Below are 15,149 nucleotides of genomic sequence, written 5' to 3'. Positions count from 1 at the left end.
CACTCAAAGGCTTTAGGTCTTATCTACACTACAGAATATAGTATGACAATATAAAGAACGATCACATTTTTGAGTAGTTTTATCTGTGTGATCATATAGGGCGGACCACAATCTCAGTCTAAGATGCAAGATAGAGGCCCCTTTGAAAATTTGGTCTTCACTGTCTAAACCTGTAACAGAATGAAAAAAAAAAAATTCAATAAATAGTATACCTTTGTTTTCCTCATCTTGCCTGTTTGAATTGAAATTTCTTCTGAATCAGTAAGTTGAGTATCATTGGCTTAAAAAAAAAAGAGTAAGAATTAGCAACAAAATAGTCAGTTCTGTTTTTTCAGCTTCAGAACAAATTCAAGATCTTGACCAAACTAAGGCTCCAAATGTGCAAATATTAATAGGCTTAATTTTATGCAGTGTGTAGTCCTACTGACTCATCTTTGAGATGAATGGTAGGCTCCCATTTCCTTTCTGTATACCTCATCTTCTGTTTAAGAACTACATTTGTGGAGGATGTGACAAGCTGAAGTCTCATTCTTGCAAAGACGTTTGTATGTACAGTACTTTACTCATACAAAGTTAAGCTCATGCATAAGTTTTTGCAGGATCAGGACCTAAGTTTGCTCCTTTTTATTATAAATTTAACACTGCACACATGCATTTGCAACTGGAAGTTAAGGGTTAAACTTTAACTAAACAAAATGTAATGGCTTAATACACTGTGAGCAAACTGCTGTTAAGAATCATTGCCCATGTCTAACACCTCCAGGCATATTCACTTTATAAATTTAAAAAACACATTATCCAATTGCATCTATTGTGCACCTATTTGTTCTTTATGTGATGGAATGAAGAGGAGAGTGCATCCCTAGGACTTAAGAGTGCTACCTTTCTTTTAAGTTTCTGACATTCGGGGGAGTTTGCACAGCTGTGGAATTTTGTGTATTTATGAGTTCTTTACAATTAATGATTTTTGATTTACAATACCAACACGAGGAATTAATCCAATTTTACAAATAGAGGACTGAGACACAGAGTGATTAAAGGCTTGTCTACATGGTGGGGTAATGCACTCTATGGGGCTTTGATTTCTAAAGCACGCTAACATGCTGTGCATCAACTGGTCCATGTAGACCCTGCGGGTGCACACCAAAGGTTTCTAGTGCTCTTTTAAAGCATACTAACAGGGTCTACGTCAACCACTTAATGCGCAAAACTTTAGTGAGCTTTAGAAATCACAACCCGATAAAACACATTACCCCACCATGTAGACAAACCCTAAGTGCTCATGCTTAACCAGAAGATTATCCTTGTGGGGTGGGGTGGGGTGGGGGGAGAAGCATGAGCTTGTGATCAATTGTCATACATGAACTTTTTCTGAATTTTCACCATGTAAAAATTTACTTCATACTTTGTACCCATATAATTTTTCTTGATCCACAAAACTCAACTATCACATATTATTCAGAAAAAATACCACTTCCAAAAAGTATCATTAGCTGCAGCGAAGGAAGTGTTAACTATCTGCTTTGATATAATTTGTAACTACTCGTGTATTACTTTTGGGTCAAACAATGCTTTTCAGAACAATGTCTCTGACTTAACAGAACACAGCAGTTAAGCACATGCTCAAGTACTCTGCCGATTTGGGACTAATTTTAGGGATTCAGTGGCTGGCTCCACTCAGTCACTTTTAAGTAAGTGGCAAGCTTTCTTTCAACAGTTTTTCCATAGTTTTATTGTTGTTAGCACCTAATAATGTCATTGCAGTGCCTAATTCAAAATACATTTTAGCAAACAAACCAATTCAGGATCTATTAAGCAAGAAGACATGAATGAAACAATTGTACATGGGAAAACAAAACAAAACTTTTTTCAAAAGTTAGAGTGCTTGAAGTCCTGAAATTCACAAATCAACGTATTTGAAGAAAATGATAATATATTGTATATCAGGTAGCCCAATAGGATATAATGAGAATGCCCAGACTTTGAAAAATCAGGATGAATGTATATATAATTGTGTGGATATATCTTAGGAAATACTATAACTAATATTCAGAGAGTGTTCATCAGAAAAATAATAAAATAACATTTTTCTATGTACATGGAATTGAGTATTTTGTCATTGCAGTGAAGAAACCAAGCAGAAATAATTAGATTTCAGCTCACAGATAAATTAATAAATCAATTGACAATCCTACTGTATCTACAACATCAGGACCACATCTCCCAGGAGATCCCAATATATACATAATGCAGAAAACAATACTGAAATCAGTTTACTAATATTTTCAAGATACAAAATTTCATAAAATAGTAAATATAAAAGATAAATACTGGACAAGATTCTGAGCTGATGTGTACTGGCATATCTCTACTGAAGTCAGTATCAATTTATCTAGTTAAATATCCAAACACAATTATTTAGTTGCAATAATAATATCCCTGCAGCCATAGCAATTCAAGATATAATCTGCTAAGCTACTTCTAAGGAAAACCAATGTGCTACAGGACATGGTGCTGATGATTCAAGATGTGGCTCTCCCCTTTCTAACTCACTATTGAACCAGTGGCCCAGCATGGACTGACAACGCATTGCTGGAAGTGTCTTTCAGATGAGATGTAAAGTTGAGGTTCTAGTCAACTGTGGTGACGAAGGACAACATTTTCATCCACTCTCAGCCAGAGGGTATTTTTTGTGTTCACTTATCTGAGCCTCACTGATTGCACCAAAGGAATGCATATATTTTGTGTAGGTGAATTGTATGTATTCATTTACTCCGTTCCCCCTGAAGCAGGTGGACTGGGAAAACAGGTAAATGGCAGAGCCTTGGCTCCACATTCCCAGTGCATCAGTGTAGCTGAACTGGTGTAGGTTAGTGTAATTTGTTGTAAGTATAGGAAACAAGAAAGGAATTATGCCTCTTTGAGGCACAGTGACTCCCTGGGCTACTCTTACAGTGATATATATGCATATATGTTTCCCAGGACTACTCCTGAGTCTACACCTTATGCACCATTCCTTACTCAAGGCTATACATGAAGATACAATCCTATTGAACACTGCATGATCATTTTCTACTGTGCAAGTTTCATTCTACTTTATTTCACTGGATCTTTATCCAATTCTCTGTCTATATATACACACTGCTTTCCTCCCCCGCTTCCCCTATACTAGACAGCATATTCTCACAGCTATTTCCAAAAACTGGAACATAATCACTAGGGCTAAGCCAGAATTTAAACGTTGGGAAATGGATTAAATTACTTCATTGACCTTTCAACCGTTATTCCCAGTAGTAATAACTAAAATAATTGCCCATTACTTTGCTCTAGTGAAACACGATGGTCATCTTCCTTTGTTGGTCTTTGCTGAAAAGAAAATATTTTTTCAGCATGTTTCTTCAGTTCAGTTGTGCACTCATCTATTCTCTTCTCCAAATCTGAGACACGGCTGATTTGTAGTGGAGCATTTTCATACAGAAACTTAGAAATAGTATCAAATGAATAGTCATTTCTTAATTTGTCCACCAAAGGACGATCTTCATCTAGAAACGGAAACCTTGGCCAATCATCCTGCAATAATTACGTTAAAAATAATTACTCATAAGCATCATCAAAAATGTTAAGATAAAATTAAGAATCAATTATATGTGACATTTACATTTTTACAATGCAGTGCAGTTCCAGTACAAACACACATTTCCTATTCATTTTAATGACCTCTAATTTTGACATCATTGTTTAAAGGACTCTAATTTCTTCTTATGTTGAATAGCACACTCACATTTGGTTACAACAGTCAGCAAAAAATAGGAATGGGCCAGAGAAGGGCAGAACAAATTCATGTTGGGTGAAGGGCTTTATACACCTCTACTCAGATATAACGCGACCCGATATAACACCAATTTGGTTATAACATGGTAAAGCAGTGCTCCGGGGGGCGGGGCTGCGCACTCTGGTGGATCAAAGCAAGTTTGATACAACGCGGTTTCACCTATATCGCGGTAAGATTTTTTGGCCCCTGAGGACACCGTTATATCGGGGTAGAGGTTTACAAGGACTAATTAACAAGACTAGGACTTTTTAGTTTGAAAAGGAGACATCATGCATAGAAGAGTTATCATGGTTCTAAGGACACAAATAAAGTCCTTTGTAATTTATGTTCTCTGAAAGTATAGTACTGTCTTCCATCTGTGGTGCATGCCCCTGAAAGCAGAGGCACGGACTAAGGTCCTCAGTCCAGCAAAGCACTTAAAACTGGTGTTTAACTTTAGGCAAGCATGTAATCCCATTGAAGTATTTAAAATTACCCATGGGATTAAGTACTATGCTGGAGCAGGGACTAAATGCTAAAGCGTACAATCATAATAAATTGATGATGACTATACCAGGATTGGACACTGTTCAACCCCACAGTAAACAATGGACATGTTCTAATCTGTTAATAGTGTTGCCCCTTTTGACCTGAGCGGTTAGCCAAAAATTTGGGGTCCACTATGTTGTCGCAGTTAGGAGGAGAAGGTGGTGATAGTCAGGTATTTCTTTCATGCAGTTTTGTATATTTACAAAGAATGTATGAAGTTTTGTGTCTCTGAATGCAGAAGCAATCAAATGGCAGGAAACAGCTTTCTTTGCTAACAGCACTAAGAGCACTCTTTTCACTGTGCACCCTAACCCAAAAACCTTGCCCCAGATTTCTTCCAAGGTCAACCAATGTGCTTTCATCAGCTCTTTCAGGCTGCCTCTCCCTCAGTCTTTCCCTGGTTTATGTCTGTTCTGCCTCCCACCACCCAACCCCAAAATAATACTCAACAAAAGCTCCTGGGTGGGTTCACATACTTCTTTTCTCTTCACTGGGAGTCTATCCTTACAGTTATGTTAATTGAAGGATGAATTCACACCTGTCAGTCTCAAACGAGGTTTTAACTCAACCCAAAGAAGGTTTCACCCATATACCAACTAATCATCCTCTGTAACGAATAGATATAGGTCCACTGCAGTGGTCTCTCTCTCCAAACAAGAATGGATGATTGGCTGAAGCATCACTAGTAATCAGTCTTAATATGGAATGTTTTGGTGGTATACAGTTTGTAGAATTTACAGGGAGATCAGGAAAATCTCCCCTACAAGTTTATCAACGCAAGACAAGGTAGAATGGCTAAATAAGCAAAACTGATCATTCCCCCTTTCACAGTTGGCAGAACTTTTTGTCTTTGGCCTTGCTGTTACGGTAATAAAGTTGTGGCCTGGTCATCTATTTTAAACAAGCTATGAGTCAGTGTGCTCTCTCAAGCATGCCCTCCACAATACAACAGGAATTACTGCTACAGCAGTCACAAAACTTCCTCCGCGGCCTATCTATGAAAAAAATGCAGGTTAACAACAGAAGCGCTGTTCTCTGGAAGGTTTCGCCATTTCTACAAAGCTCTTAGTTTCCACTGCCCAAGGGCCTGGGAAATACAATCCATGTTCAAAACTTGGTTTTCAATATTTATATTCATATGTCTTTTGCTCAAGGCCTTGTTCTTGCTTGTTTACTCCACTACACACACACACGGGTAGTTAAAATAATAAGCATTTTTACTCACCAATTTCTGAGACTGTAAGAATTCTTCAAAAGTACCAGGCGGCCCTTGCATCTTCTATCAAAGTACAAATATGAATTACTCTTATAAAAATACCTTATAAAATTGAGATGGAGTTTAAGGTATTGTTCTTAGTAAACAAAGCAAACACCATGATGTATACAGTATATGCACATTAGTTAGCACTAATAAATGAGAGACCCATTGAGTGTTACCTAATTTTGAGAATTAATAAACATGAGAACAAATGTGAAGACAAGAAAGGAAACAGCATCACAAAATGTAGTTTTTCATGTATTTTGACTAGTGTGAAATATTTATAAACAACACTTTTTAGTATATTAATAGATATACTGCAATATACTTTGTAAAAGTAGTAAAGTCTTATTAGTATGATAATCTGAATTGTTCTTAATTCAATTTTTTGCTTAGAAGTGGGGAGAAGTATCAGGTTCGCAGATTAGCAAGTAGTCCCATTGAAATCACCCCATTGACATTTCCTGAGTTTAGGGCAATTAAAAACTCAGCCATAATTTTAAAAAAGCCTGTGCAGAAAACTAGCCTGAGAAATCTTTTAGAAAAGTTATGTCACAGAAAATAGGGGCCTAGTATGGGTCATCACTGAGAATGCCAGATTGAGGACAAACTGCAAGAAATAGGGCAAACACCCCCCAAAACTGGTGGTTTATTCTATAACTATATTTCACAAAGCTAGTATCACCATACTGGTTAGCAAGAAGCCGAAACAAGAAGCCTTTAAGCCAGGGGCAGGCAAACTTTTTAGCCTGACAGCCACATCGGGTTTCGGAAATTGTATGGCGGGCCGGCTATGGGAGGCTGTGCTTCCCCAAACAGCCCGCACTTCTCACCCCCTGACGGCCCCCCCCGGACTCCTGCCCCATCCAACCACCCCTTATCCCTGTCCCCGACTGCCCCTGCCCCCCATCCACCCCCCCGCTTCCTGACTGCCCCTCGGGACCCCTGCCCCCATTCAACCCTTGTTCCCCGCCCTTTGACCGCCCCAACCCCTAACCACACCCCCGCCCCCTGACCACCACCCCTAACTCCCCTGCCCTCTATCCAACCCCCCCTGCTCCCTGCCCCCTTACCGCGCTGCCGGAGCATCGGTGGCTGGTGGTGCTACAGCTGTGCTACCCGGCTGGAGCCAGCCACACCACCGCGCAGCACAGAGCACCGGGTCAGGCCGGGGTCTGCAGCTGGCTGCCCCAGAAGCTTACAGCCCCACCACCGAGAGCATTGCGCCGGCGGCGCAGAGAGCTGAGGCTGCGGGGGAACAGCAGGGGAGGGGCTGGGGGCTAGCCTCCCGGGCCAGGAGCTCAGGGCCCGGGCAGGAGGGTCCCGTGGGCCGCCGTAGTTTGCCCACCTCTGCCTTAGGCATTCCAGTCCCTGGCTTCTTTCTGGACTTTTATGATGTATGATTATTAAAATCAAAATACCACACATAGGGTTCTTCCAATCCCAAAGGGCCAGCCACTATCCCCAGGTCAATATACACACTTCAGGATCTCACCAAAATACCACGCTATAATTTAGTAAACTAACTAATGTTTTATTAAAAAAATATGAAAAGAAGAGTGTTATTAATGGTTAAAGTGAATCATATATTTTACAATTGATTTCAGAGTCTGTAGATCAGGATATATTGAGTCCAATTGTTCATCATAGGTGTAAAGTCTGCTAAGTGTAGAGTCCTTTCATAAGTTTGTCAGGGTTTACCCAAAATGGATTTGGGTGGGTCCTATCTTGCTAGGGTGACCAGACAGCATGAATGAAAAATTGGGACGGGGGTGGGGGTTAATAGGAGTCTGTATAAGAAAAACACCTGAAAATCGGGACTGTCCTTATAAAATTGGGACATCTGGTCACCCTATATCTTGCATCTGGAATAGCCCCCTGAATATTATCCAGAAAGATCAGAGCTACCGGATCTTGCCCAATGCTTCTCTTGTTATAGCTGAAACAGGCTGGCAAGCTGACCATCGTCATCTCCATGTGGGATCCTCCTTTGATGAAGAATGCAGCAATACAAAAAGGGTGTGGTCCCCACTGTGACCCATGCTTCCGTTCATGGGCCACTCAGTTGTTGTAGCCATTCAAAACTACTAAGGTGGTTTACTGGTGTTTTTTCAATGTGAGTCAACAAGATTCAGATAGTAAGGTTATTGACATAGGCTATTTTAGTAAGCTTCCTCTCAATGCTAAATACAGGTTTTTAATCTACTAACAATTGAGTATAGTTGCATATATAATGCAAAGACAATATAGAATTACAGGATATGAAAAGGATTTAGCATCTACAAGCTAATTTGGTTACATTGGTAAACTTCCAACAGAATGACAGGTTTCAGAGTAGCAGCCGTGTTAGTCTGTATCCGCAAAAAGAACAGGAGTACTTGTGGCACCTTAGAGACTAACAAATTTATTAGAGCATAAGCTTTCGTGGACTGTAGTCGAGCAGGATCTGTGCACAGCTAATTGCTTTGAGATACTGGTAGTGATTTTAAGTGTGGTGGCCGGAGAACAGACAAAGTGGTTACTGGTTTGTTATTTTCTGTTTGCTTATTTCGGGCAAGGAAAGTAGGGACAGAAAAGGAAGCTCTCTGTTAACTAAGAATCCCCTGAGCTGAGTGCATCTCAGTTTCAGTGAACTGCAGAGGGGTTGTGGCCCAGCACAAGAAGGCAGGAAAATGAGTACTAGTGACGCTGCTAATAAACTAAAGCTGGCCAGGCTGGAAGCAAAAGAGAGAGAAAATGAACATAAGAGATGGCTGGAACTAAGACAATTAGAAATTAGTGCCATGGAGGCAGAACATGCAAGGGAAGAGGCTGCCCACAAGAGAGCTATGGAGGCAGAGGCAGCTGCCCACGAGAGGGCTATGGAGGCGTAGTGGGCTGTAGTCCACGAAAGCTTATGCTCTAATAAATTTATTAGTCTCTACGGTGCCACAAGTACTCCTGTTCTTTTTCCAACAGAATATAGATAAACACTGACAAACACATTTAGCATATACTAAATTTTTCTCCATACAAGCAAATGGGCTTATGTTTATCAGCCTAATTAACTTCTCTTTGATACCCACACAGAATCGCAATGCCTCTTGACATGCCTTTAAGAGTCATAGCCAGGTGAACTGCCTGTTGCTTTCACTCCAAGCTGGCGAGCTTACCACCTACTCCCCACAGTGCTCCCTGGCTGTGGCTTGGCATGGCCTCTTGGTGGCACTGTGGGAGCATCAGCTGTCGACGGGCTCTGCAGACCTAGGTTCTGATGATCCTTGAATCCTTACATCATCCCCCACTTCAGGGCCCCCTTCCTCTCGATGGGTGCTGGATCTGGTTAATCCAGCTAGGGTGACCAGACAGCAAGTGTGAAAAATCGGGACAAAAAATATAAGACAAAGCCCCAAATATCGGGACTGTCCCTATAAAATCGGGACATCTGGTCACCCTAAATCCAGCTGGTTTTGATTAAGCCTTTTTACCAGACCAGGGGCATGGACATAGGCAGCGGGCTCCCAGGAGCATTCCTTGGGACCATCGCCCTCCCAAGCAATTAGGTAGCACAGTCTCCCCCTTTGCAGTTTAGACTTGAGGATAAAGTGGCCTATATATTCCTCGTGCCCATGGACCTTGACTGGCAGGGGCTGCTGTTGGGACCAATCGGGAAAGTGGTACCCTATGTAAGGCTGCAGGAGGGATACGTGGGAAATGGTATGTACCTTAAAAGATCAATGGAGCTGTAATTTGAAGGTGAGAGGACTGATTTGCTGACCAATCTGGAAGGTCCAAGAAACTGGTGGTCTAGAAGGAATCTGTAGTCCCTTTTTGCATCTTTGAGATAGTCTTTAAGCTCCTCCTGGATACGGTGAATTTGCTGGATCCAGTCACCAGCTGCTGGGTCCAGGGAGGCCGCTGGCAAGGCCAGTTGGAAGCAAGGGTGGAACCCCTAACTGGCAAAGAAGGAACTCTGCCCCATGGAGGTGAGGTTGGTGATTTTGTATGAGCACTCAGCAGAAGGAAGGAGGGAGAATCAGTTGTCTTATGGTAGTTGACAAAGCACTTTAGGTATTGCTCTGATACTTGGTTCATGCTCTCCATCTGCCCATCTGTCCGGGAGTGGTATGTGGAGGAGGTAAAAGCACAAACATCCATTAGCTGGAGCACTTCACACCACAAAAGTGAGACAAACTGCAGGCATCAGTCTGAGGTGATACAGGTGATACAGCCGGGAAGCCCATGAAGACAGATCACATGAACTACTAGGAGCTGAGATGGTGTTTCAGTAGAGGACAGGCTGTTACAGGGGATGAAGTGCACCATTTTGGTCAGTTGGTCTATAACTATCAAAACCATGGTGCAGCCATCAGAGACAGGGAGTTCTGCTATCAAGGGTGATAGAGGCCCAGGCTCTAGGCAGGATCTCCAGGGGTACTAGAACACCAAGGGGCTTAGTACAGGGCTTCTTGGTGCACACCCTCTGGTCACAAGAGTCAATGTCATCCCGGACTTTGGATCACATAAGAAGGCCACCAGACAGGGCTGCCGGCGGGGCGGGGGGGAAGGGACACAAGTGGGGCAATTTGCCCCAGGCCCCGGGCCCCGCAGGGGCCCGCACGAGAATATAGTATTCTATAGTATTGCAACTTTTTTTTATGGAAGGGGCCCCCAAAATTGCTTTGCCCCAGGCCCCTTGAATTCTCTGGGTGGCCCTGCCCCCAGAACAAAGGAGAAGCTGTGCGGAAAGTCTTATGATGGCCAAAGTGGTGTTATGACAGAGATGGAGCACTTATAGACGGTGGCACCTTGGTGGAACATATTTGCGCCCATGAAGGTAGGTGATGCCATCCTGTGTGGCACATAGCATTTTGGTTCTGGTCCTCATTTGATCAGGATGTCCTTTTATCTCCTGGGATAACGGATTGTTCCACGAAGCAGAATGGATTAGATCAAGGAGGTCTTGGCATATTGTGGCACTAAGGAAGTTATGAGGTTTTAAGAGACAGGGTGGTTCTTGGTTAGGCTCCTTGCCCTGCTCCCCCTTTCAGGATAAGGTGTCAGCTTTCCCATTCCTGGTTCCCAGGAGATAGGTGATGATGAAATCAAACAGAGAGAAGAATAATGTCCACCTGAGCCATCTTTGGTTCAAGGCTCAAGGCAAAGACATGTCCTGGTTAATGCTTAATTTGTAATGAAAGAGGTGCTGGGGCTCAACAATTAGGTGCTGGGGTTGAAGCAATTTTTTACATTCATAACTGATGTAGCAAGCCCAGAGGTGCTGGGGCTAATGAACTGCCAAGTCTAGAAGTGCCAGGACTCAGCCCTGGCACAAATTAAGTGCTGGTCCTGGTGTTCTGCAATAAAAACATAGATTATTGTGCCATCGCCATTCATTTTCTTCCAAGGTCAAGTGTCAGTGGCCCACATGAAACTGCATCAGTTCCTAGTTGGGCCCTGGGGTTTCAATGTGCCCCCCCTGCCTTTTGCTCATGCAGCTGGTTGTCAATGTGGAGAGAGAGGTCAATGAATGCATCAAAGTGGGTCAGGATCTCAATGTAGGCTAGCTCATCCTTTACTTCCTCACTAAGTCCACACTGAAAATGGTGTAGCTGGACTGCCTTGTTCCACTCAGTGCCAGTATGAGTCACTGGAACTAGGCAGCATCTGAGGCAGCTGGACCTTGGTGGAGCCTTTGTAGTGCAGCTTCTGCTGAGCAAGTATGGTCAATCAGAGGGCTGCAGGGTACTGTCACTTTGGGTCTGTTGGGCAGTACTTCCTGTGGCACCTACTTTCCACAGTGCTCCCTAGCTGTGGTTCTGCATGGCTTCTTAATCGCTCTGTGGGACTATCAGCTGTCCCAGGCTCTACAGTTCTGGTCCCCAGATCCTTACAATGCCAATATTTTAATGTTTCAAATCATTGCACAAAGCAGAATGCAAAGGAGTTATTCAGTTTCAAACACTGTGGAACTCCTTGCCAAAGGATGTTGTAAAGGCCAAGACTCTAACAGGGTTCAAAAAAGAACTAGATAAATTCATGGAGAATAGGTCCATCAATGGCTATTAGCCATGATGGGCAGGAATGGTGTCCCTAGCCTCTGTTTGCCAGAAGCTGGGAATGAGCGACAGGGGATAGATCACTTGATGATTACCTGTTCTATTCATTCCCTCTGAGGCACCTAACACTGGCCACTGTCAGAAGACAGGATACTGGGCTAGATGGGCCTTTGGTCTGACTCAGTAGGGCCATTCTTATGTACTTTTGGTCTGACACTTAAGAAGTGCTGAGCTCTGGCAACTCCCAATAAAGTGCTTCTTAGTATCAAACACATTAAGATATTATCTGAATAAAATAGCAGATGGTATCATTTAGTAAACTCTGTTGAGACAACGTTTTAGCAATAAGAGTCGGGGGACTATTATAGAATAAGGTGCTGTCCTGGTCACATAAACAAAAGATTTTCCACTTTCAGTGTCACAAAATGTGAAAAGTTAGTTCTTGAAAAAAAGAAGCTTTGATACTATAGTGTATCACTTTACACACCTATTGTGACTGCCAGATTATTTCACTGTCATTCTATAACTCCTGTGAAATGCAGCCACTTACTTTTTTACTGCAGTATATTACACATTGCCAACAAGAAAACATGTCAAGCCAAAAGCAACAATAAGATCTGCTTAAATACTGCTCTCAGTTATATCCATGCAATCTCATTGAAGTCAATAGGATTTCATCAGTGTAACTGAGATCAAAATTTGGCATAATATCTGTCTATAATGTCAGCATTTTGCCCAAGAATGCTGTCTGCAATACCACTATGAATAATATACCACAGACTGCTCCTTTATTGTGTTTCACTGACTCAGGAAAATCCCAAAATCATTTTTAGGCCTAGTCATTTTGATCTAAAGACACAACTGCTGAACACTGAATAGTAATTGTTTGAGTACAAAGACTCTAACCAATAAACGACTAAATATTCATTAAATCATTTGGAATTCATTTTATAATATGGCATTATTTATGTTACTAAATCTTAAAGCATAATCTCTCAGTCATGCAAAACTGCTGAGAACAATTTGTTTCCAAATCTAAAAGAAATATTTTTTTCTTGAGGGAATCCAAATTTGGAAGAAATTTGTGAAAAAATGTAAATGTCATGACAAATCAGGTACATACTGTACCATATTTCATTTGAAATACTGAAAACTTCTGAATATAAGTCTGTATGTTCAAATTTCAGCTATGAGTGACCAATGTACAACAAGAATGGCAAAAGCCTAAGCATTATTAAACGTACTAAAGTACATTAACTAATAATAAATCTTCTATAGTACCTTTTATTCAAAGTTATCATAGCATTTTAATTCATTGAGCATCACAACACCCTAGTGACATAGGCAAGGTTATCTCCTAATCATTTTGTTTAGCAGTGAAAAAATGCCCCTATACACATTTAAGCAGAACTCGGGTTCTATTTATCAGCACACTTCAATACAATACAATAGTAAAAGGTAATAGTAACAATAATAATCTTGTATCTACAGTGCACTCCTTGTCAATGGAATGAAACATAAACAAACATAATAAAATACTATCCTCTTAAAATTAAAAAAAAATTAAATAGAATAGGCTAAGTAAAGGATAGGAAGAAAAGATGAAAATATAGGGTCAACAGTTATCATTCTAAAACCTTTTTTTAAAAGTTTTAAGATGCTTTGAAAAGTAAAAAGGGACAAAATGAGATGGATTTCGGGCGGCTGAATGTTCACCACTTTACAGCCAACTGCTGCAAAATTCAGCAGAATTACTGTGGATTTACACTGCTATCACTAGAGCAGAATTTGGTCCATGGTCCTTTTTAATATCTTCATAAACTCTATATTGGAAGGTGTGTGAGTGATCAGAATGTCTATTTCCTATAAGTTTAATCAAAATATTGTCTAGTTTGTCAAAATTAATGTGAGGCACTACATTTGAGCAGGTCTCAGAAGTATGGCCTTTCTCTATTCTAAATACTATGCAATATAAAATATTATGCTTTCCATTTATGCAGATAAGTATAACCTCTCCACCATAACCCTGCTAATCCTTTCTGTCAACAGTATTTGTTCAGTGTTGTTATAATGAATGAGAAACATGGTGGTTTAGGAATCTTGTTTTACTGCAGTTAATGAGGGACTGAAGCAAGATCTTAATTTCCCTTTCTTTTACTGCTGATGATCAAGATATAAGCTACACAGAGCTTTCTTTTTCTTATAAACAGCCAGCTCCTGATTTTCAGTGAATGCAGCAAACTGTAATGTTACCACCACTGAATCTTGCACCACCCCCAAAAAGACTGCTGAACATAGTGAAAAAAGATGGTAAACAACGATGGAGAAAATGTTTACTGGTATTTAAAATGTACAGAGCACTTTCATGTGGCTTGGGTCAAATCTTATATTGTAGGAATGTAAAATGTATCTGAGGGATTTTATTTATTTTTTCAAATGTCTTTTTATATGTTATTTACCCTCGACCCCCTATCTGTGTGACACCAAACAAGTACATATGATAAATATTTATTGTACCAGTTTAATATGCTCTTTTGGGGCTATCAGAGAAACATACTAAGCTTTCAGCAGCACTACACTATTTTTTGTAATAAAACCTAAAATATGTTGATTATTTTCCTATTTTCAGGCTTCGCATCAGTACTCTTGAGTGCCTGTTTCAACGACTTTTCCTTCCTCCTTAACCATGAGACACAATGGGGGAAATATCCCCCTGGAGACAAGCCATGCTGTGAACAACCAAGATCAGGGCCGGTGCAAGGAAGTTTCGAGCCCAAGGCGAAATTTCCACCTTGCACCCCGCCCCCCAGCCCTGTGGCAGCTCCCCCCCCTCCGCCCTGAGGCACCCCCGCGGCAGCTTCCCACCCTCTCGGCCTGGGGAGCTGTGCAGCAGCTCCCCACCCCAGCTCACCTCTGCTCTGCCTCCTCCCCGAGCACGCCGCCCCGCTCTAATTCTCCTCCCCTCCCAGGCTTGCGGCGCCAAACAACTGATTGGCGCTGCAAGCCTGGGAGGCGGAAGAAGTGGAGTGGCAACCGCGCACGCGGGGAGGGGGCATAGGAATGCTGTAAAAATAATTGGGGGCACTGCTTTTTGGCACCCCCAAATCTTGGCACCCTAGGCAACTGCCTAGTTTGCCTTAATGGTGGCACCGGCCCTGACCAACACCCCCTTGCACCCTCTGCGTGGACCCAGGGCCACTTCTGAGACGGGGTGCAGGACTGTCCTACTAGGGATCCCCAGAAATGGGGACGGGACGAACCCGACTCCTCCCGCCTCTTCCTTCAGTTCAAACCAAGGCTTGTATGAAACCCCAAATCCCGGTCTGTGTGGGGCCGAGAGACAGAAGATTAAGGGAGAGGGGCCCCTCCTTCCCCCTGCCCTTACCCCCAGGAATCCCGCACGGTGCCGCGCATCCTCAGTACCTGCCCCAGCAGCAGCAGCAGCAGCAGCAGCTCTCGCTGCTGTGTACCGTTACTAAGGCCCCCTAGCAAC

General features: G+C 42.1%; 1 protein-coding gene across 2 annotated transcripts in view; it reads right to left on the bottom strand.

Moving 5' to 3' along the window:
* FAM227B (family with sequence similarity 227 member B) overlaps positions 1-15,110 on the bottom strand; it is a 175,359-nt gene extending 160,249 nt beyond the window's left edge. For both annotated transcript variants that reach the window (XM_054041545.1, XM_054041546.1), the window contains exons 1-4: positions 15,042-15,110; positions 5,586-5,639; positions 3,321-3,570; positions 213-280 (exon numbers count right to left, since the gene is read on the bottom strand). In XM_054041545.1, coding sequence (XP_053897520.1) covers positions 213-280; positions 3,321-3,570; positions 5,586-5,636 — 369 coding nt within the window. In that variant the 5' untranslated portion in view covers positions 5,637-5,639; positions 15,042-15,110. The remainder of the gene's footprint in view (positions 1-212; positions 281-3,320; positions 3,571-5,585; positions 5,640-15,041) is intronic.
* Between the last annotated feature and the right edge of the window lie 39 nt (positions 15,111-15,149).

Source organism: Malaclemys terrapin, chromosome 10, assembly GCF_027887155.1.
Source record: "Malaclemys terrapin pileata isolate rMalTer1 chromosome 10, rMalTer1.hap1, whole genome shotgun sequence".
Classification (NCBI taxonomy): domain Eukaryota; kingdom Metazoa; phylum Chordata; order Testudines; family Emydidae; genus Malaclemys; species Malaclemys terrapin.
This window is presented reverse-complemented; position numbering and strand designations above follow the sequence as displayed.